The sequence below is a fragment of the Neodiprion fabricii genome, chromosome 5, assembly GCF_021155785.1.
Source record: "Neodiprion fabricii isolate iyNeoFabr1 chromosome 5, iyNeoFabr1.1, whole genome shotgun sequence".
NCBI lineage: Eukaryota > Metazoa > Arthropoda > Insecta > Hymenoptera > Diprionidae > Neodiprion > Neodiprion fabricii.
Genome location: NC_060243.1, coordinates 27,270,935 through 27,295,230, shown reverse-complemented (window position 1 = coordinate 27,295,230; position 24,296 = coordinate 27,270,935). Strand labels below are relative to the sequence as shown.

The window sequence follows — 24,296 nt, the reverse complement described above, 5'->3', positions numbered from 1 at the left end:
GAAATCTAAGACGAAAAGAAGGATTGACAATCACCGTACAGACACAAGGTCGACATAAATCGAAACAATTGGTATTCCACGTACCGCGTGTAAATTGCTTTTTAGAACGGTCGGAAAGGTCGAAATTTCAACTGTTTGCAATCGTGTGCGTGACTTGCAGCGGCTGCTATTGCGTATCTATATATCTGGCTTTATACTCCGTGGCGTTCGAGGATTTCGGCGCGACGTGTTCGTCGTATGTGTAATGTGTGTTTCGTGAATCGCAGTGGTGGTGGCGTAGATTTCAACGACAATGATGTCGCGTAGGTGATCTTCCGTAAAAAGTATATAAAAAAAATAAACAAGTAATAATAAAAGAAAAACAAAATACAACGAAGAAGAACCAGTGCAGTGAATGTATACCTGGGTGCACTTGCTTCGCCCAGGTGATACCGTAATAATCGCATACCCTGACGGTATACTGAATAATAAAAGAAAAGTAAATACCAAGAGCATTACGAGGCTAAATCTACAGAAATATATAACAAACAAATAATAATCTCTTTGTAATACAGAGATTGAAGTCACAGAGAGTCAAATAGTAATCAATCCGCGAGGTTGTACATACATACTACCTGCTTTTCTTCCCTCCTTTCTTTTCTTCCCTCGTTCCTTTCATTATTATTATTTTTTTTTCTCATCCACGTCGTTCTCTCTCTCTTTTTGGCTCCAGTTCGTAACCAAAATGGCGGCGACTGGCGCTAGTGGTACGATTGGCGCTGAGCAACACATCCGCGGACTAGTAGCAGAGCGAACAATCGAATAACTACAATAAACTCGCCTGCTATTTCGCGCACTAAAAATATATTTGTTTTCATTCGTTTTTAATCCATGGAGAGTTCGTTCAAGGATTAATAGACAATCCTTGCGTGATTTTGTGTTGGTAACATTTGTTTATAATAAACGATCTGTGGAGAGAAACACAGAGAGAGAGAGAGAGAGAAGGCGAGAGAGTGAGAGAGTAAAAAATGCGGAGGGAATAGAAGAGGACGGAAAAAAAAAAAATTTATTCCCTACAAAGAGGCGAAGTCGCCTGTTACTTCGTCCGTACCAACAATTTGATATTAATCGACGATATATAACTGGTATTTACCGATTATTTTCAGAAGGAAGGAAAAGACAGAGATAAAAGAAAAGTGATTTTCACATTTAATACACACAAACCTACGTTATAACCAATGCGGTAGCGGCGCGATGCCTGCTGCACCGTATCGTCAACCTATTCTCGACAAGTGCAGCACTGCCATCGGTGAAAACATTTCGAAGAAGATCGTTAAACACCATCGTTCCAAAACTTTGAACATACTGATTCAGAATTCGCACGATAATCTACAATAAGTAAGTAAATGCGACGATTATCCACTACCTGCCTCACTGCCTTTGCCTCGCGTATATTTCTTGTACTCCGTTCTGAACGCTGATCATTCCATATTACGATTACATCTTTGCCCCCTTTATTCTCTTTCTCTTCACTCTACTATTCTTTTCTTTGTTTTTTTAGTAAATCGAAAACGAACTTTCCTTCTACAACATTTGTTTGTCGTTTCCTCGTTGCTCACTTCATTCTCGTCCGTTATCTGCGTTCTATGTGTGAGTGTGTATTTTTGCGTGTATGTGTGCTATCGTGTCGCGTACATATGTGCATTTTTTAGCCTGCTGCATGTACCCCGCGTCTTTATTTATCGCCTATATTTTCAATGCAGTGGACAATGAGTTAGTTTTCGTTATCGATGCTCGTAACTTGAGACTATTACTTTCAAATTTTTGATACTGGGTGATGAAGCTTTCAAATTTTGGCTATTCTTATACCTTTGTTGTTGTACGTGTCCTTATGTATGCTATCTATCTTGACTGTGAACAGCTCATTTTCCTGATAGGTTATGATTCGATAATCAATGACTGTGCAGAATCAAGTACCGTAAATTAGGCTCACTGCCATTTCAACCCCCTTGCAACCATTTTTCAACCATTTTTTTAATCAAACTCTTTTCTTTCGACGCCTCTCAAGACGGAACACCGATTCAGCGTAACCGCAACGTCAAACTTTTCGGTTAGTGGCGGTGATCGGTTTGTGTGATTACTTTTGTAGCTTTTGTCATTCTTATTACATGTTATTTTAAGTATTTATACAAAGACGAACTGCCTTGAGGGGTGCTCTAGGTTACACTAAAGAATTGTGCTTTGTTTGAATTTTATCCGGCTTGTAGAATGTTCAGGAACTTTCTTTTTCATCTTTAGTCTGTGGCAATGAATAAGAGTTCAAACATGCTACTGGAAGTCATAGTAAATTGCAAAAGTCTGTTTCTTAAGTTTTTCTGATTACTGCGCAACGGTTTGTTTCATCATCTTATGATTTAAAAATAATTTTAACCTTTGATGACAATGAAACATGGAAGCAAGAGTGCAGTGATATCAACTCTGATTATCGAAAAGAAAGTTTGTTTAGACGAAAATTTTTTGTTGTAGTGTGAATATTTTTTACAAATTTATGCAGGATAGCGTTCTTGAGCAAAAAGCTGGATACAATTCTTTAGCTACTAATAAAGTCGTAATTTTTAAAGTAAGGCTTTGCTGCATTTAGACAGCTATTTTTACATCGGAGAAATAAAGTGAGGATGATTTGGGAGTGGATTTATTTTTTGTCAACGACGCGCTAGGTTTTTAATAAGCTGCTTGTCTTTATTTCCAGATAAATAACATTCACACGGAAAACATCTTTCAAAATGAAGATTGATCGTTGTAGATTGAAAAAATGCACTTCCGAAGTGGTAAGCAATGGATTAATTATGAAATAAACTTGAAAAACTCTGACGACCTCTAATTCTTTTGTACAAAGAAATTTTGACTTACTTAGGCGACTGATCAATGTAACCTTTTTTGAAATCATATGAATATTCTTGGATATTTTCAGCCTGCCGAATGTCAGGCGCTGATAAGCAAGTTGCGTTCGTGTTCGCACGCCGAATTGCTAGAAGAACTGAAGCAAATAGATGCCTGGACATTCGGAAAGTGCGAATTGTTCCATTGGATCGATGTATTAGACCTGAGTGACAGTATTCTTGAAGAAGCCGCAGCTAGATCACCCGATAACCAATGGGAACTCGCATGCGATCTTCCTCAAAACAGAGAGGTATGAAGAACAGAAACAATAAAATCTACTAATACAGATCGAATATTGATACGGTCAGCGGGTTTTCATAAAAAATTAAATAGATGAGTAAGTGAATAAATACATGCACTGCAAAAGGAACGTCTTGATAACTTACAGATTTTAGTATTTATTCATGTCTGATTTGAAACAAAATTTGGAATAATTTGCCTGAAGCTTGATATAGATTTAAATTATTTGGTTCGAATTTAAATCCTTCAAGTATAAGAAATTGCTTTATTTTTTTTTACAAGTTATAATCCGAATTAAGGCGTGGTTTTCCTACAAGTTTGAAATCTGCATAATTATTACTCACATATAATAAAAGGCATGTACGGTTTTCATGCTATTTTTAAGTAACATGTAAAATTACAAATTGCTCTTCTTTTACAGGCAAAAGAACTGCTTCTCTGGGTACTACACTTCACCACCCTCCTGATCGAGCACTCTTTTTCACGACATTTGTACAATAGTATGGAACATCTAGTTACATTATTGTCGAGTTGCGACATGCATGTTGTCCTCGGCGTGTTAAATCTTCTCTACATGTTTAGTAAACGTAGTAATTTTATTACTCGTTTAAATAGCGACAAACGTCAAGCTTTACTCAGCCGTTTGAATCACTTGGCTGAGGTAAGAAACATTACTTTTTCTATTTTTATTTGCTGCGAAATTCAAGTTTGTTTTATAAATATGTAATTCATGTAAGGTATGGATTTATACAAATTGGTTCTGTAGGTTTTGAGTAATTTTTTAACATTCTTTCTAGCATTTTAACACGTATGTATTGAACTGGTTCGTTATTTAGTGTTATATTATAACCTTTCAGAGCTGGGGTGGAAAAGAGAATGGATTTGGCCTTGCTGACTGCTGCAAAGAACAGCCGGAGAAGGTAAAACAGTTTTTCATTTGAATTTGCATTTGGATTTTTTTCATTCATAGTTGTAGAAAATAACATTTATGAGAGAAATTCAAATATCACGAACTCCAAATTTAATCGAATTATCTCAAACTCCAATTCAACTTGCTATTTGCAAAGCTGATATAATAATATTTTCAAATTGAAAAACAGCCATTTCCTGCTAGTGCGACTACTCTGCACTTTGAGTTTTACGCCGAAAATCCAATCGTATTTACAACAACGTCAGCAACAACGACAGCAACGACAACAACAACAACAACAACGATGGCAACAGAACCAGCCATGTCAAGTACCGGAAGTGCCAGCGGAGGATCAAGTAACAAGAAGAGTGGTCAGACAAATTTGGTCACTTATATCCATATCGAGGGTGTCGACAAACTCCGTAAAACTCCGGCACAAATAATGAACGATTTATTAAAATCGTACAATGTTCCTCAAGAACGACAGGTTGGTATTTACTTAAACTACTCATATCATTTTAACTTATCGATCACTTATATACTTCTTCAATAATTTTGTGCTCGCTTTTTATGTCAATAAAGTTTCACAAAATTCATGTGTTCACTTTTCAGATGGCCTTGTTAACTCATATCAGATTGGCGCACAGTTTCTCAGATTATCGAAGACGTCTGCAATGTGTTCAGGCAAGATTACAAGCGCTCTCTGTACTTGTATATAGTAACGCTCTCCAAGAAAATGCTCACAGTTTATTGCACGCTGGCTTGTTAGAAGAGCTGGTCGAACTTCTGGAGCTCCCTCATGCTCACCTTGTAGAAATTCGTGCCGCAGCCCTACGGACATTAACTAGCATTATACATCTAGATCGTAATCCACATTTCCCAAAGTGAGTACCTTTGTGTCTTGGTTTGCTATCTTTTACGAATTATCCACTGTGGTACTAAACATCGTTTTTTTTTTTTTGTTTTTCTTGAATGAAGGAAACCAGGTTCTCGTTTGAACATGATAATAGATGTTACTGGTGCAAGTTCGTATCACGGTTTTCTACCTGTGCTCGTGCGAACTTGTATTTCTACTTTGACATCGCCACAACCCGATGGACAACCCTTTCCACTTCCCCTAGCCACAGCTTTGTTCAGCTTTCTTTATCATCTTGCCAGTTATGAAGCTGGTGGAGAAGCTTTGGTCAGTTGCGGAATGATGGAAAGTCTTCTGAAAGTTATCAACTGGCCGGGAAGCGAGCTTGAACACATTACAGTGAGTGTTAAAGCAAAAGGTTTAACGAATTTAATGGCACGGAAAGCTTCTCTCTACTTTTCTACCCAAATAAAAGCCTTTAATGATTTACTGTTCCATTATTTTCTCTATTTACAGTTCGTCACACGAGCTGTGCGAGTTATAGATTTGATAACAAACATCGACATGCAAGGGTTCCAAGCCCACGGAGGCCTGGTTAGTTTTATAAATCGATTGGATATGGAAGTGAACGTCTGCAAAAAGGAACAGCCTTTCGAAATTGAACCTCAGCAGCAATCGAATCAAGAAAATCAACAGCAACAACAGCAGCAACAGCAGCAATCGCCTGCCGATAGGCCTGCAGAGGTGGACGATGACTCAAACCCTCCCACAGCCCCCCAAATGAACGAGACCTTTGATGACCGTGAGGAATCGTTGAACCTGATGGAATTTTCCGAGGATGAAAATGCTGCCTCGAAAGTAGAGGACAAACGTGAACCTTTGCCCGATTACTCGGGAGCTAAGACAGGGAAAACCTGCCTTCCACAAAGGGCAGCACTTCTCAAGTCTATGCTCAATTTTCTGAAGAAAGCTATTCAAGATCCAGCATTCACCGACAGTATACGTCACGTAATGGAAGGGACTTTGCCAGCCTCATTGAAACACATTATTAGCAACTCCGACTACTACGGACCTTCCCTATTTTTACTTGCTACGGATGTTGTTACAGTTTACGTTTTTCAAGAACCTTCGCTACTGTCTTCCCTGCAGGACAACGGCCTTACTGATGTCGTTCTGCATGCTCTGCTAATCAAAGATGTAAGTGAATTTATTGTTCGATATACTTCATACTTTCCCTTGTCTTTGAATTTCGCTCTTACATTTTACTTGTATCAACAGGTACCTGCAACCAGAGAAGTATTGGGATCTTTGCCCAATGTGTTTAGTGCATTATGTTTAAATCAACGAGGATTAGAGTCTTTCGTAAAGTGTCGGCCGTTTGAACGTCTGTTCAAAGTCCTTCTTTCCCCTGTTTATCTCTCTGCAATGCGACGTAGACGAAGCGCCGATCCCCTCGGTGACACAGCTTCCAATCTCGGTAATGCTATGGATGAATTGATGAGGCATCAGCCTAGTCTCAAAGTCGACGCTACGGCTGCGATTATCAAGGTATTACACACGTAATTTCAAATATTTTTCATCACGAAATGTAACACTTTAGCTCGAGCATAACTTTCTAACTCATGTATCTATGTCCCTTAAAAATCACCAGCTTCTAGAAGAACTTTGCCTTTTGGGTTGTGATCCTCGCTACGTTTGTTGGCGTGCGGCAAGCAAGTCCGAAAACTCACCGTCAAGCTCGAGTTCGAGCAATCGTCAGTCCTCAGGACAATCTGTCGGTGTTGGTGTCGGCGATGGAAGTGGCGGCGCCGGAGGAGGGGGTGGAAGTAGCAGCGACGAAGAAGACGAAGATGAGGAAGAAGCAAGCACTAGTTCGCATCCTCAACGCGAAGAGCAGCCATCTCCGTCTCCCGCTCAGCCTGGACCACCACCTCAACCACGGGAAAAAACACCGATAGCTTTAGTCGACTATATTCACAATGTGATGAAATTCGTCGATGCCATACTGAGCAACAACTCGACTGACGATCACTGCCGAGAATTCGTAGCCCAAAAAGGACTGGTCCCACTTCTGTCTATCCTGGGATTGCCAAATCTTCCAGTCGACTATCCAGTTGCTCAGGCGGCACAGGCTGTGGCTTCAGTTTGCAAAAGCATTCTGGTTAGTTCCAAGATTTGGTAAATTCTTTTACAGTGACGTTAAAAACTTAGAACTATGTTCAATTGACTTTTGTTTTACAGAATTTGGCACACGAGCCTTTGGTACTCAAAACAGGATTGTCCCAACTCAATGAAGTCTTGAATCTTCTAAAACCGCTTCATTGTCACATGGAATCCCCTGGAGGGTCGGTTCTTCTACACGAATTAGCTTCAGCTCCTAATTTAGAGACTGCTTTTACCAGCGATCAGGCTACGCCTCTACTTCACGCCATGAACGCGGCTCACGGCTACGTTGTCATGTTTGTTCACGTCTGCCGAACCGGCCAAAGTGAAATACGTAACCTTTCAATGAATCATTGGGGATCTGATCTTGGGTTGACTGTCCTCAAAGGCCTGTCCGAATTATACACCTCACTTGTATGGGAAAGTACACTCCTATTGGCGCTCTGCAGTGACGACATCATTCCTGCAGGTTGTGATTTTGGGAAAGAAGATATGGACAAATTAGTACCCCTGGAACTTAGGGTGAGATATTTTGAATCTAGGAGTATAAAATTTGGTCAAGTTACACATCGTTCATTCAATACATGTTATTGATGTAATTTTCCATTCACTTGTTAAACAGACTGAGGGCGAACCATCGTCCTCATGGGCTGCCACTACCTCGTCTGATATGGGTAGCAACGGAATGACGACCGCTATGGAAGCATTGAGTACAGATCCACCGCCAGTATCGATGGAGGTAATCAAAACTCAGGAATTAATTGCGCTAAGGGTTCGTTGATTGATAATAGGTTCTGAATTTTTATCCTTGAGCTGTTTTTTTGCTCGTTATTCGATTACTAGAATAATTGTGAAATAATAATTACTTCATTAAAATTAAGAAAAAAATCAAGGATTTCAATAATTTTACAAAGCATTTGCATTGAAATAAAGTAATCTATATCTGTATTCTCTTGTCCTAAAAATCTAACAGGTCGACGACAAGCCAAGCAGCGTAACTGGCAGAACGTCACCAAGTACTCATCAATTAAAGTACATCAAACCTTTGCTTGGGGCTTCATCACGTCTTGGAAGAGCCTTAGCCGAGTTATTTGGCCTTCTTGTAAAGGTGCGGCAGTGTTCAATTAGACGATTATTCTTTACTTGAGAGCTGAATTCTATTTTTAATTTTAGTTCCTGAAATTTTCTGTGTTTTTAATTTACAACATCGTGGAATTAATTTCTAGCTGTGCGTTGGATCACCGATAAGACAACGAAGGGGTCAGCAGCTTCCCATGACTCCATCTCTGCCGTCTCAAGCAGCTCGCAGTGTCGCTAAAGCGCTGAATGGCTTGCTGACTCGTGGATTATCATGGGACAAGCTTCCACCTTCTCCAATTCCCAAATTTCGGCTTACATTTCTCATTTGTTCCGTCGGATTTACTTCGCCGATGTTATTCGATGAAAAAAGACATCCATATCATTTGATGCTTCAAACGTTTGTTCACTCTGGAGGCCAGGCAGCGTTCTTTGCGTACGTTATGGAATTTTATACGATACTTGAATGTATTAGTTTTTTCGTCGATATTGTATTGTTTTGTAATTTTCATCCACTCACAGTACATTTCATTGGGCATTGTCGGGCGGAGGGCAATTTCCCTTGTCTGAAGGATTGGAGCATCCCAATCTCCCTGATGGAACTGGCGAATTTTTAGACGCCTGGCTGATGCTCCTAGAAAAAATGGTCAACCCAAAAGCCATACTAGATTCACCACATGCAGTTTCCTCCAAAAATATTGGAGTTTACAGAGTTTACGAAACGTTCGATCCTATAAAATATCTCACCGACATCCACAAGGTACTATTATAATACTATCAGACTATTTTATTTGGTATTTCACTTAACGTGACTAGCACCTGTTCGTTTCATTCCAACGAGTATCTAATTCCATCGTTTTTTCTACCTCCATTTACAGAAAGCATTTGAAGCTGTAATGCTTATGTGGGGTAAAAAACCATTGAAAAATTATGGAGCACGCATGACCGAATCGATTCTTTCTATTCTTCGTCACATTCTTCGTGGCGAAAAAATCATCAAGGTAAGTTCTTTTGCAACTGTATTGATCAGTTCTCTGTAATATTGGTTGCCAAAAGGAAAAAATTGTTAAATATCTGGTTTTCGAATTCATATCATTCTCAACATCTCGCACAGGAACGTGCTGAAAAAGAAGAAGGTGTAGAGAGTACCTCGACTGCAGCAGGCACCACTGGAGCCAGTAGTTCTGTAAACACTGTAACAGCTTCAACAACGGAGCGTCGAGAAGAGCCTGAAGCAGATGTTAATCCTCAACACTTGCGTCAACTGATGGATATGGGATTCAGCAGAGCTCACTGCATCGAGGCCTTGTTGCATACTCTTAATGTCGAACAAGCCACAGATTACCTTCTCACAAATCCGGCGACTTTGCGTAGAACGGTGAGTTGATTTCACGTAATTAAATTAACAATTATAAGTAGAAAACTAGAAGGATTCTGCTTTTGCCTTTTCACGATTATACGACTATCGCCTTAACTGATATCCTATATTTTCAGGACGCTCCTGCTGGAGATGCTAGTGGACAAGGTTTGATAATGGATCTAGAATTAGTGGATGACGACCAAATAATGCACGCTATAGCAATGTCTCTCGGGGATACAGATCCTCGAAAATATGTCGGCCCAGAAGAACCTCTGAAAGAATCATCACCGAGTAAAAGTATCGACGAATTTACTCACAGCACACTGGAACAGTGCTTAAACTTACTGGATCTCATGCCAGACACTGTCTATCGGATCTGTGATCTCCTGGTTACCATTACGAAACGAAACGGTGATGAATGGCGCGATGGCACTCTACGTCAACTGATTAGAGAAGTAAGTTTAATAAAGATCAAATTTCTAACAAATATAACTTGCCTAATTTTGGATACATTTTTTTACGGTTTATGTTCTCTCTAGATCGCAGATTTGGTTGACTTCCTGATCGACATCGCCGAAAATGGTGGGGAAAATAATGGAACGCGACTAATTGAGTGCGAGGAAGCTAGCAAGGTTGCCGGTCGCATATACCTGTATACTTTATTCTTTGAGGTAGGTTTGAAACGACAGATCACCTTATTAATCAAGATAGAAACAGAGAAAAATTCTCTACACTTTTTCTGCTTTTGTTTTCGCAAATTATCTTCTAGATCATTTTGATTGAATTCCATTTCTTGTAGGGACCGTTCCAAGAGATGCGCGTACCTTGCGCACAAATAGTGGCAGAATGTGGCATCACAGAGAAACTTGTGAAGCTATTGGTAGTCAGCGAAGGACCGCTTACCGAATCAAAATCAAATAAAAATTCCAAAGAAAACAAGGACGCTGCTGCAGCAAATATAAAGACACCAAAATGGCTGGCGCCGCTACTTCTACTCATAGATCGTCTTGAAAAAGTCGCTGTTCTTACACAGAGAAAACAACTCATGCACAAGGTAAGCAATACACTTGCTTTTGTAACGCTTTTCATATACCTCAGTTACTTCGAAATAGACTTCATGATGTTTGACCGCATCACCTCACTTGTTAGGTGACAAACCGAACGTGGAAATGGTTCGACCTGAGTACCGGAAAGTGGACACCGTACTCATCCATCAATAACCGTGCTATTAACGATGCTTATCGGGCAGGAGAATCCAACGTTAGAATAACTTGCGGCAGGCGTCGTTATCTCATCACTTTTTCATGCATGACACAAGTGAACGAAGACAGCGACAACAGAAGACCCATAACGATGGAATTCAAACTGAAAAATTCCACTGGAGAAGATGGCAATCCCACTACCGAATCAAACATGGATACCGAGGGTTGTCCAAGTCCCGCTATCAGTCCTGAAGAAGATAAACGTAACGCCGTCGTTCAGGGACTAGACCCTGCAGTTGCGCCAAACATTGTTCGGTATGTGCCAGTTTCTTTTGTTCAAAACAAACCGGAAGACAAATAATAACTAATTGAACTCATTTACAGCGCGTGTGTTAAACTTCTGGCAATACCGGTCGATCGAGACGCTTTGCACGCCTTGATGAAAGTCTGCCTACGTTTAACTAGAGATTATAGAAATGCTGAGGTATTCGCCCGAGAAGGTGGCGTGAAACTGTTACTCGACATGACACAAGGAAGCAGTTTTATCGGCTGTATTAGCCTTAGTACTCTACTGATTAGACACACTTTGGAAGAACCGCGAACGCTCTGTCTTGCAATGGAAAAGGTGAGGAAAAATTGCATCACGATAATTTGAAAATCTGTGAATTTTCAAAGAATAAATCCTTTGCCTTAACGAGTGGTAAATCTTATTGTTTCAGGTTGTTCGAGCTCGTACTTTAACCAACATTCCACCTGCTTATAAAGAAATATTATACATGACGAGGCAAATCAGCAGTGCCGTCTGTCGTAATCCAGAAGTCTACAGAGAAGTATGCGAGAATATTCTCAGAGTCGATATCAATGTCTTGAAACGTAAGTTCGGTAATTCCGTTTGAAAAAAAAAATTAATTTTCAACCACACCAATAATAAGTTAACCACAATTGAATTAGGAATATTTGATCAACTTAATTGCATGTTCAAAGGGATAAAAAAATTATGATGAATCTGCGTTTCCTCACCAGGTGACGATGTCGATAACAGATTACTCGTCAAAGCGCTCCCACCTACTCATTCACCAGCTATGCCAATGGTTGAAGAAGTTTCGGTCGGCGTTATCCAAGACCTTTTGAACGCGCTGATCAAACCAATGCCTGTGCTAGCGGACGAGGCTATGTCATCGACACCAATCGGAAGTCCGGAGAAAAAAACAACCCCTCATTCGACCTCATCGTCAACGAGTGTAGCCTCGACATCCCGTCGAGACATACTTCGCAACAGCAGTGCTACACCGGCTAACTGTGATGCTCTGGACGACGACGACCAAGTGTCGCAATTAACACCATTGAAAATATACGCAGATATCAGTAATAACGGTAAAGTTGAGCCTGAGGAAGCGAAAAAACCACTACTGCCAAAATCCGCAATACTGAAAATGCTCGCTGAAGCTGTACGCTCATACGGTGCGGTTGCAAATCTCATCACCGAGCACACGTATCGCGCGGGACAAAGCGAACTCGTCGTCGAGGATACGACAGCCCTCGCTTTTCTTCTCGACAAACTGCTACCAATGCTCCCGGAAAATACTTGCGACAGACAGTGCAGCAGCATGGCACGAATGCTCATCGCTGCTCTGGCTTCATGTAATCATTCGCCAGATGCGCAAACCACGCTTGTAACAGAGGTGAAGGCCGCCCTTACGCGATCTCTGGCGCTTCCTGAGAGCTCCGAGAAACATGCTCAGCTTCAGCTTTTGATAGGGCTTATATCGACTATGATCGATAACTGTCCACCTACAGCTCACACTCATCTTAGAGCATCATTGAAACTTAGTCAGTACAGCAACGTCAACAACATCGTTAGAATTATGCTGAAGAAGGGCATAGTCACTGATTTGGCAAAAATACCTCACAGTCTCGATCTTTCTAGTCCGAATATGGCTGGGACTATTAACGCCGCCTTAAAGCCGCTTGAAACTCTATCCAGAATTATAAATCAGCCCATGCCTGGCGCTGTTAGTTCAAAATTCAGCAAACCAAAGAACAATAGAAATGCTCAAGAGGAAACTGGAATCGGTGAACAAACTGGGACCACAAATTCTGAGGCTACTCATGCCGTTGGCGAAGAGCCGAACGAAGATGCCGAAAACACAGAACACGATATCTCTGTAACTGCCGAGAGCCTGGAACCCACTTCTGAAAGTCATGTTCACGAAGAAGGTGACGAAGCTGCGTTGGATGATATTATGGACCAACTTTTGGAGAGGTAAAATTGTGTCTCGACGATTATAATTTTCTAATTTCAATGCCTCAGTTGTTTCCATTCATTTTAGGCCTATTGATGTCGTATTTATTGTTTTAAAAGCACTTATCAATCCAACCATTGTTTTTATCCTATATGAAATACAACTTTGAATCGATGTTCAGAATTTTTACACATTCGTTTGTTTAAAAATATATTCTCTTTGCTTTAGTACAGTATTTATAATCAAGTAGTGTACTTTTCCCTAGGGACGGCTCGGCCATCACGGAGGAGCCGCCCTCTCGGCCTCACAGACCAATGGATATTGATGAGGAAAGTTTAGCGATGCGAGAAGCAGAAGGTGAATTCGATCCTGCACGTGACACAACAGTAAGATTAACATCCTTTCTGTAATGTTGGTCTATTCCCTCAATGTTTAGCCTTGATGTTAAATAATGTTTTGAAACTATAGGAGGACCTGATGAGCTCCGATTCCGACTCTGACAGCAATCCATCCGACGATAACGAGGATGAAGTTCAAGACGATGATGACGATGAAGAGGAAGAAGAAGACGACGGTAAATATTTCAAAAAGCTAATTTGAATTCAGCATTTCAGGATTTCAGCATTTCAGGATTTCAGCATTTCAGCATTTTTACTTAGCAATCTCCTGTCTGTACTGTAATTTTAATTCGACTTAACAGCTGAAGAGAACGAAGAGGAGGAAGAGGAAGAGGAAGAAGGTTCCTCAAATTACGAAGAAGATGGCATGGAGTTTTACGACGACGTCGGAGAAGGCGTTTTCCGCATGCTGCCATCAGCTGATCGGGACAGCGGGAATGTAGTCATGATTCAACATAGTTACGATAATCACGACAATGGATCATCAACTCCGGCATCGACGGGTCCAAGTCTTCCTTGGAATACTAATTTTCCATTACCTTTTGGAATCTTTGACGATCCGACCGCAGTTGAAAGTAACGGTAATAAAAATGGCTGAATTTACTTTTCATATATGTTTTAATATTTCTCCCAATTTTAATGCTGAATATTCTGTTTCGTAAATTTAAGTCGTTCAGATCCGTTATTTGTACTCATCGATACTCATATGTAATATTGTCTTGAATAGGAATCAATTCACATCCTTTACTGATGGCACGAAATAATTTGGAGGCTGCATCGTTGCCAGCTTCCAGAGCTCAACGTACCCTTCGTCAACGTCGTTATCAGTACCTCCAGTTGGCGAATCCTCGCAATACCAATCCACCTGTAATTCTACAGAGGTATGTTGTTTGTGTTGTGTTTTTCTATTCTTACAAAATTATTAAGTAGGTTTTTAATGAATTCTGTTAGGCTTAAAACGAAACAAAATTTTTCTATCGTTTGAACCTTTCAGACTTCTTGGACCAACAGCTCAAACATTGCCGTTAGCCACGAGTCAAGTATTAGCATCGAGTTTTAGAGATACCCGAGTTGTTGTTATGGACAATGGGCTTGGAATATTCACAAATCAGGAAGAAGAACAAATCGATTTCGTTGTGAGTACATTTATAACATTGTCTCCTAGCTAAATGGTGAGAAATAGAACTCAAGCGTTCTAATAGAATCCAAAACGAATCGATCTAAAACATTATCTGTATTATTTACCAATTCTGTCAGGATCAAGCCGGATATTTGTTCGGCCCAGGTCTCGCCGCAACTCTAAACAATATTCCTACGGCCTTACACTGGTGGATAGAAGAGAGTAAACTACTCGATGGAGATTCACAGCCTGATTGTTGCGTTGGTAAGCATATTTTATATCATTACCTCGATGCTCACGGCATCAAACCTTTGCATTGTTTTCTCTCCAAGTTTTATCACGAAATCTATTACATGAATTATTTTTTGATGTAGGAGTTGTACAGAAGCTTATACCCGGGCTTGAGAAGTACAGAAATATAGAATTAGCAGAAAGGAAAGAAAAGCGTAAAAAGCACAACACTGGCGACAAGGAGCCAGAAAAAGAGGAAAAATCAGAAAAGGAACAACCAAGTAATACCGAATGTACGTACATCATTTTAATTAATGTTTATTATCAATCTTTCATGGTCCTTTAAAACTTTTTCACACCTAATATTTTTCTCTTTCTTGTTTGACAATCACTATAATTCTTTCCGCAGCCGAGGGAGCTACTACTACTACTGTGGCCACCGATGAACAAATAACATCAGCCAGTACCAGCACACTGAGAGAAGATACAAGGCAATTAGTTGCGGCTGTTGAAGCTGCAGTAGAAGCAGTAGACGATATTATCGGTAAGATTTGAAGCTGTTTCATTTCATTTCCTTTCCGTAAAAATCTACAAAAATATGATTGAAATAATATTGAAATAATAAGTATAATATAATGTAAAATTATATTTGTATAATTTGAAAAGAAAACTCCTTGCCCTACTCAGAAGTAACAGGAGAAATGGAAGTCACTGTTCAAGAAGACGAGGATCGTGCCCCACCTACTCCTCAAGCCGAACAACGTTCTTCCGAAGTAAGAGATCCTAGGACAGTAACTCGTAATGCAACTCTTGAACTCGCTGAAAGTATTGTGGACTCAGTTCTACGACCAAGCGCATCTGAAGCTACTAGACTGCAACGTGAGTTGAAATTTTCTGTTTCGTACACCGCAACTTGATATCTCAAAAGCTGTTTACCTCAATCAACTTGATCTATTGATTGTAAAATTTCAAATCATAAAAGTTTATACGCGATTTTTGATACAGGGCAAAACATAAGAAACCCCGAAGACTTGTCGCCCATAAATCTAAGAAATCGTGGTGCAACACCGATACTTGTTGACTTCAATCAAGAGGTCTACCATGATCTTCCAACAGACATCGAGAGCAGCGGTAATCCCACAGACTGGATTAGAAGACTGCTGACTGATGACACTCAATTAAACGTTGAGCGAAAGTAAGTCGCAGTAATCAACTTGTGAGATCTTTCTTGTCTCACTTGGTTCGTTGCTTTGTTAATTCATATATTTTTTTTCATCAACTTTCTAACATATTTCTTATTGCTATGTTAGTGCTAATGTCGTCAGCCAAGGCCCAAGTTCGTCTTCTGCTGAAAACAATCCACAAGAGTCTGAAAATCAACAACCACCTCAACAGCAAGAGCAACAACTACCTGACGGGGTCGATCCATCTTTCCTTGCTGCCTTACCTGAAGATATGCGCGAAGAAGTCATAGCAGAACAGCTCAGGTACGTTTATTTTTTTCATTTTTAGATTAATATTTTGGCAACGACGTTAATCATTGGACTTGATATTTTTCTTACCAATCATTTTTTATCCATGCATAGGCTTCAGCGTATCAGACAACGTGCGCAAGCTACGGTCGTCGAAGAGCCAACTGGTCCAGTGGAAGTAAACCCAGAATTTTTAGCTGCATTGCCACCTGCTATACAAGAAGAGGTTCTTGCTCAACAACGGCTTGAACAGCAGCGCCATGCTGCTGCATCTGCAAACCCAGAGGATCCTGTCGACGCTGCAGCGTTCTTCCAGAACTTGCAACCTTCCCTGCGACAAGCTGTAAGATAATCGAAAGATTAATCTTGTTAAAAGTAACTTAGGTCAATGAATACGAAGTTTTCGACCAGTTTTATGACGGTTCAGAATGTTGAGTCTGATGAGATTATATCAGCAAATTGTACACTCAGAATTGCAACTTTGTCTTATTGTTGAACTCTGACAGATTATTATACTGATTTGTTTGTTATTAGACGACTTGTTTTGGTTTTGAGTACTGATTTAACCAATTGTTTTCAATGTTTATAACAGATACTCACCGATATGGAGGAATCACAAATATCTGTACTACCCCCAGATCTTGCTCAAGAAGCGCAAAGTCTAAGAAGAGATTGGGAAGCTCGTAATCGACGAATGATGCAAGAGAGAATCCTGAGTCATGTTACTCAGAGCAATCCTGCGTTGTCTAGCATATTGAGGAATTCTGGACGAGGTCGGTTTCTAATGACATCATTTATTTTTTCCACTCATTTCCAAAATTCGAGGCATTACTTTGATTAATTGATTAATAATATGTAGGCAGAGGAGGAGGCGCTCGTTATGCAATTCATACGGTGCCTCAGCGAGCGCAGTGGAGTTCTTGGAACCCTAGAGGCGAAGGTGGAATCAACCACCAGGGCGCTGGATTACGACTGAGGGGACGTCAACTTCTAGATCATGAATCTATGGCTTGTCTCTTGGTATTGTTGTTTGTCGATGAGCCAAAAATAAACACGTTACGGCTTCACAGGGTTATAAGAAACTTGTGCTACCACGGCAGTACCAGAGAATGGGTCGTTAGGGCCCTACTTTCAATTATGGAACGAAGCAACGATGAAAACAAAGATGCTGCTGCTGATTTTGGTGGGAAATTTAAAAGAAAAGGATTGTATCCGATGATAGACTTTGGGTAGGCGTTAGTCATCGCATTCTATTCGCAATTTTTGCGATTAATAATCTCTTTTTCTCACTTTGATGTTTGTATATCTTGTCCGTACAGGTTGCCGAAGGTCGCTGAAACACGTAACAGTGCTCAGTCTTGGCTTAATATCAGCATGGATGCTGCGCTCGGTTGCAGAGCAAATGTTTTTCATATAACAAGACATGGCGGTAAGAGATCGGAACGACAGTGCAACGTTATCGCGATACATCCACAAGCAGCGCCAACCGTATGCAGGTCAGTTATTCAGTTGATAATTCTTCAGTTTCGTGGCAATATTAATGGCGGAGAATTACTGCGATAAAATTACCATAAAATATCGTTGTACTGATTTCGTAAAACTTCCTTTTCAACAGACATACCCTAGAGCTGTTGATATCGTTGGCGAAAAGTTTCCCGGGATATTTTGTACCCCTGAAATCCAAAGAGGCTGAAGAAAAAGAAAAGGAGAAAGAATCAAAAGAGAACAAAGAAAAAGAGAAAGAGACAAATATAGTGAAAGACGAAACTGGAACAAAAGCAAAGTCTACTTCTAAACCTGGAAAGAGTGATTTGCCAGATTTCTGGGACATGCTGTTGCGACTAGACTCTTGCGCTTCCAAGAAGGGAAAATCTGTTGCTCGTACTCACTCTTATTCAAACCTAGGATCAGAACCTGAACAGAGTACGACATCATTCGAGGTTTCCGCATTCGGACAATTGATCTCAATGCTGAATTGGTCAGTGGTTAAAAGAAGTAGCCAACTCACTGATAAATTGCTCAGACTTCTGTCCCTTATATCCATCGGTCTCACAGAAGTTAATCCGTACCGTCGACAAGAAGGAGCCAAGAATAAAAAAGTTGACGTAGGCAAGGAACAGAGCGTCGCGGCCCCTGAAGGACACCTTCGACTGGCGGTCCAAGTTCTGACAAGCAAAAGCTGCTCGGAAGAAGGATTGGAGGATGCTACTGCACTGCTTCTCAATCTTTCCCACTGCCCAGATCCTACCAGACAATTGATATTAAAACTGCTTCTGGAAGGTGCCATGGAACTGGCAAACATGGTTTGCGAACATATCAACGATCTCATGATGGAGCTAAAGGTATTGAATAGGGAAATAAACCGACGATATTCCATTGAAGAACAACCATCAACTAGCTCGGGAAGCGGTGGTCGTGGCATTCTGCACGATCGATTCACTAATGACAACGTCATTGTGACGGCACCTAGCAAAGTTAAAGCAGGCAGCGATCTCCAGCTTCCGTCGATGGGTGCGCTTGTCAGCAAAACATCTAGTCAAGCATTCTTTTTACGTATACTAAAAGTTATCGTGCAGATAAGGGAAGCGGTTCGTTTGGCTCATAAGAAAAAAACCGAAGTTAGTCAAACCGCCGAAACTGCTATGGACACTGGTACCACGAGTCAACAACCACCTGTCGCAGTAGCGGAGGAATATGTCGAGGCTGTTGCTATGGATACAACGCAGCCTAACGTTTCTAATACAGAAACTCCTAAAGCTTCGATCGGCAGTACTGAACCTTCGGCTTCGACCGCACGCGACGAGGAAGACAAATCGATATTACCATTGTTGAGCGAGAGCTTGGTGCTTGACAACCTTTGGGAAACTTTGAGCGCTTGTCTACTCGAACTTGAACATACACCTGATCATCACGCCGTCCTAGTCTTACAAGTAAGGACAATCATTTTTATCGAATGACTATTAAGGGGGGTCGTTGAAACGTTGTATTTCAAATTTGAATTTCCCTCGACTAACATGATCTTTATTTCTTTGTCACTATAGCCTGCCGTTGAAGCCTTCTTCCTAGTTCATTCATCATCCAGCACACCGACTCGCGAACGTAACAATGATACAACAACTGAGGCACGAGACGTTGTTCCAGATTTGGCACCTGTCTCACCCATATATTCAGATAACGAAGGTACTTCACAGCCCGAGGCTGTTATCAGTAGTTCCTGGGATATGGCTCCGGCACCACAAGTCACATTGCCGTCGGATCAATTGAAATTCTTGAAATTTGCCGGTACGTTTTTGATGTTTTGTGTTTCATCGCTATAGATTCCCGATTATTCTTGGCATATGTAAGTTTTGAATTATTCATTTGTAATCTTTGTTTTTGCAGAAACACATAGGACAGTTCTGAATCAAATTCTTAGACAAACCACAACCCACCTAGCTGACGGACCTTTCTCAGTCCTTGTAGATCACACTAGGGTTTTAGATTTCGATGTAAAGAGGCGTTACTTTAGAACAGAGCTCGAACGAATGGACGAAGGCATACGAAGAGAAGAACTAGCTGTTCATGTACGCAGAAGTCACATATTTGAAGATTCTTTTAGAGAGTTACACCGTAGAAATGCGGACGAATGGAAAAATCGCTTCTACATTGTCTTTGAAGGTATGTAGTGAAATTCCTGTGCTTTATTTATTTGAATAATTTGATCTGATTTTTTTTTTTATATATATATTTTTTTTATTCACGTATATCGCAATTGAACTTTGGCTAATTTAGGCGAGGAGGGCCAAGATGCTGGAGGACTGCTCAGAGAATGGTACGTGATTATATCGCGAGAGATCTTCAATCCAATGTATGCCTTATTTACCGTGAGTCCCGGTGATCGAGTAACTTACATGATTAATTCGTCTTCGCACTGCAATCCAAATCATCTTTGCTACTACAAATTTGTTGGCAGAGTAATTGGTGAGTAATTATTTTTCGGTTAGTCATACTTGCGAAAAACCATTGTGTAACGATATTCGTTTTATTATTTACTTAATCACTTATTACTTTGTCTTTACAGCTAAGGCTATTTATGACAACAAACTATTGGAATGCTACTTTACACGTAGCTTTTATAAACACATTTTGGGTATTCTTGTTAAACATACCGATATGGAAAGCGAAGATTATAGCTTTTACAAAGGACTGGTATACCTCACCGAACATAACGTTTCCGATCTTGGATACGAACTCACGTTTTCCGCAGAGGTAACTGAAACACCAATTCCATTCAGCTGTTTGTCTCAAATTTTCTCCTTCCGGAATCACGAACAAGTGCAATTAGATTTAAGAAGAAGAGATATCTCAAGTCGTTAAATTTTTCCTTAATGCTCTTCATAGGTCAATGAATTTGGGGTCAATGACGTACGAGACTTGATTCCAAACGGTCGAAATATCATTGTTACAGAGGAAACTAAACTAGAATACATTCGTTTGGTCTGTCAGATGAAAATGACTGGAGCGATTCGTAAACAGTGAGTGTTTTTGTGCACCTTCTTTTTATGACCGTGTCAAAATGCACATCAAGAAACTTAATTCAAGTGTTCTACTACATTTTTATTGTTTTTTCTTCAGACTGAACGCGTTTTTGGAGGGATTTTATGACATAATTCCCAAACGACTCATATCTATCTTTAACGAACAGGAACTTGAGCTGTTAATTAGTGGTTTACCTAACGTGGACATCGAAGATCTCAAATCGAACACTGAATATCATAAATACAGTCCAACTTCGTTACAGGTAAGTTTTGCCTTCTATTCACTAATAATTTACAATGAATGTTCTATAAACGACTATTCTTCATACTTTGTACAGATTCAATGGTTCTGGCGTGCTTTACGCGGTTTCGATCAAGCTGACAGAGCGAAATTCCTTCAATTTGTTACTGGGACTTCGAAAGTACCGTTACAAGGCTTCGGTGCTTTAGAAGGTATGAATGGCGTGCAAAAGTTCCAAATTCATCGAGACGACAGATCAACGGACAGATTACCTTCAGCGCACACATGGTAATTATTGGTTTCATTTAGTTCATTTACAAATATTATTACTGAAAAAGATTCATTGAAATAGGAAAGTGATCAAATATCTGACACTTACTAACTGAGAACGCGCAATTTGTGAAACGAAACTGAATTGAATGGTGTCATGAATATACATATAACTCGACAGTAGTGACCTTGAAACTAATTTTCCTATATTCGTTTAATCTACAGCTTCAATCAACTCGATCTACCGGTTTACGAAACGTACGACAAGCTGCGCAGTAATCTGTTGAAAGCTATTCACGAGTGTAGCGAAGGTTTTGGATTCGCTTAGATTTGTTAATATCGAGTAACTGACGGCGCATAACGTAAGTTTTCTGTGTAAACACGCTCGTGTCTGTTTGCCTTTTGTTGTCGCAAAAAAATATCTCGATTCGAGACTATATGTGATTTTGTCTCTGGATTCTCTATTTGCACCTATGCATAACGTAACTATAACGGAATAAAATCGTATGAGTATGTACAACAAATCAAGACGTGTAATAAAACCGGAAATACGCGCTTGATCTTCAATCAAGATCTATATACTATAAATAAATGCATTAACAAAACAGAATATATACATATATGTATAAACATTTCGTATATGTATATATTATATTATACCATAATTATAAAATGATAACTTGTAATTATTAAGGTAAATATTTTGATTGCTACCAACGTTAGAGTTTATTTTGTTGAGAAAGATCTTGGAAGAAGATACAGAGCTTAACGATAATTCCCAGCAAAGCGAGATACGGGGAAAGTTAATGAAAATAATTAAGTAACTGATTTAAAAGAAGAAGAAAACGATTCGAATAAAATAAATGAAAAAGAAATATGTTAAGTAAGTTTACCTATAAGCGTAGCCATTAAGATTGATATGTAAGTGTATTAGATAGGACACTAAGTACGTTGTAAGGGTCAAATAGAATGGAAATTGTATTATAATATACTGTAATTAATTGGATGCATTCTGTAACCGACTCGATAACCGAAAAAAGATAAAGAAAGAACCGGAAAAAATGTGAGAAAAAAAAACGAAATTGAGGGAACGAAAAAAATGAATAAAAGGTAGAAAAAAAATCGTGCGAGGTATTAAAAGTGGTAAAAGTTGAGGAAGTGGAAAATACGAGCAAGAGCCTAATAACGATTGAATTATTGATTATTTAATTTGCGATGATGCAGTCAAAGAAGTTTTATGGTTGTACACTATTATTAAAAATAATAAAAAACAAAAATGGAAAGAAAAAAAACATCAATAACTTTTAATTCATTCTATCGTTCTGAAGATTATTTTAAACTAGCAAAATCATTCGAAATCAAATGTGATGTTGAAATAATTTATATTTGTTCTTTTGTATTTTTTAGTTTTGTTGTTTCCTTTTTTTTCTTGCTTGAATTTGAGTAGCAACGAGGAACTCGAAGAAGCTTGCGACTGAAACTAATATGTTTTTGTAACGCGTATGTCTATAAATACACAAAATTCATACGTTATATCATTAGTGCACATACCAACAATAATTAAATCAACTATATCAGGCTCCTTTTCAAATTGTTAGGGAATTATTGCTTAGGATTTGCTGAAATAAACGTGTTGTATTTCTTATAATATCGTTGTGTCTATTTATTAATTAATCCGACTATAAACCCCTTTAATTTGAATTTACGGGGTTCTGTGTTTTTTCATACATAAATACCGGACTAAGAAAAAAAAAACTTGTATCATAATGTAAGGAACACTGTAGCTTTAAAATTGTGAAAAATGAGGTAAGCCCAACTTCTGCGAATAAATGTCGCTTTTGAAAACAAAGTACTGGAAACTGTGTTTTGGACAACTTTCTCGGCATTCTTTTCACCATGCGTTTAGGTAGTGGGGCATTACTTTCGAGTTCGACCGCATGGTCAAACGCATTTTTCGAACAAGTGGCAGTTCATTGACTGTGACTAGTAGGCAAGGTAGTAGCTGCTACTGAACACATGAGACTCTGCGTTATCTTATTGAATTAAGATACATTGAAAGTAATATAGTGCGGATCGCACCGTGGATTTTGCAATTTTAAATTCGTAATGTGACACCGGGATTGAATGACAAAATAAAAAAAATTCGTAAATAAATAAAGAAACGAAAAACAGTGAGTTGGAACATCTGTATTAAACATGCTTATTTAGATTAAACATAATTGCATTGATTTAATTTTTATGTATAAGTTTATTTATTGCATGTATCTGTGATCCAATTATTCCTCCGTTCCATGTTGACGATGAATGAGCAAAAGTTGTATCACTGTGAAGTGCAGTTCGGCAATAATTTGTAAATAAAATTAATTTGCGTATGAGAATTGAGCTGGCAAAATCTGGGAAATATAATCTCGCTACCGACAATGAACGGAACAACGAATCGATCAATTCGAAGTTTTATAAATGTTTCAGATTAAAACCAGTTGGAATTAATCAAAAGTTATTTATTTCGCACCCAATTCCATTCTTTTTTATTTGCAGTCTCAAAAACTTTGAATCGATCGGTACAGTTTAATTTACTGCGGGAAGCGAAATGTATAGTGAACCACGGCGAAAACGTCGTCAAAGGCAATAATACGCAACTTTTTGGATAATTTTGCGCCTGTTTACGTGAGGTAAGACTGTAAGAACCAGTCAGTAATATGCTCAAGTAAACATGTAACCGAATCTACCGAATCGTCCGGAATATTTCACGTACTGTACGATGATAGGTTTCAATAACTCTGCAGGATGTCATGTGCGATTAAATATAGTGGGGAACAAGTGCTTAATTCCGCTGTACAATTTTGAAGCTGTTCACGCTTGACGAGCAAGCCGTTTGGTATTTATATAAATTCATGGACACAAGCGAAGAAGCGGCATTTTTTCTCCTCACGAACACGAAAATTAATTACGTGTCCGACCATGACGATTTTGGATGGTCTCGACCTTTTCTTTAGCAAGTGTATTGAAAACATCGTCGATTGTCAGTCTGAGAATGCAGCCTCTCACTTTAGCTTTGTTTATCGGTATTTCTGCCT

At 39.4% G+C, this 24,296-nt stretch overlaps 1 protein-coding gene across 6 annotated transcripts; it reads left to right on the top strand.

Moving 5' to 3' along the window:
- Positions 1-258: 258 nt before the first annotated feature.
- On the top strand, positions 259-22,867 carry LOC124182121 (E3 ubiquitin-protein ligase HUWE1). 6 transcript variants are annotated; one of them, XM_046568960.1, is made up of 50 exons: positions 259-478; positions 1,146-1,377; positions 2,729-2,807; positions 2,951-3,169; positions 3,581-3,820; positions 4,017-4,079; positions 4,260-4,556; positions 4,682-4,953; positions 5,048-5,324; positions 5,442-6,122; positions 6,204-6,473; positions 6,577-7,086; positions 7,167-7,610; positions 7,711-7,860; positions 8,062-8,196; positions 8,315-8,601; positions 8,688-8,925; positions 9,044-9,166; positions 9,280-9,543; positions 9,660-9,980; positions 10,065-10,196; positions 10,325-10,579; positions 10,675-11,042; positions 11,112-11,352; positions 11,447-11,600; positions 11,751-12,990; positions 13,221-13,356; positions 13,439-13,544; positions 13,671-13,949; positions 14,096-14,249; positions 14,363-14,504; positions 14,626-14,752; positions 14,863-15,012; positions 15,129-15,263; positions 15,386-15,598; positions 15,725-15,914; positions 16,030-16,206; positions 16,306-16,534; positions 16,784-16,964; positions 17,051-17,420; positions 17,511-17,687; positions 17,807-19,121; positions 19,233-19,473; positions 19,573-19,848; positions 19,963-20,151; positions 20,252-20,439; positions 20,572-20,705; positions 20,806-20,971; positions 21,047-21,237; positions 21,445-22,867. In XM_046568960.1, exons 3-50 carry the CDS (start codon positions 2,763-2,765, stop codon positions 21,545-21,547), a joined length of 12,795 nt encoding a protein of 4,264 aa, XP_046424916.1. In that variant the 5' UTR covers positions 259-478; positions 1,146-1,377; positions 2,729-2,762; the 3' UTR covers positions 21,548-22,867. The 6 variants fall into 6 exon arrangements, with proteins under 6 accessions (XP_046424916.1, XP_046424915.1, XP_046424920.1 ...); XM_046568959.1 differs by having other exon boundaries at positions 259-580; XM_046568964.1 differs by having other exon boundaries at positions 259-596; positions 7,711-7,827.
- The last annotated feature ends 1,429 nt before the right edge of the window (positions 22,868-24,296 follow it).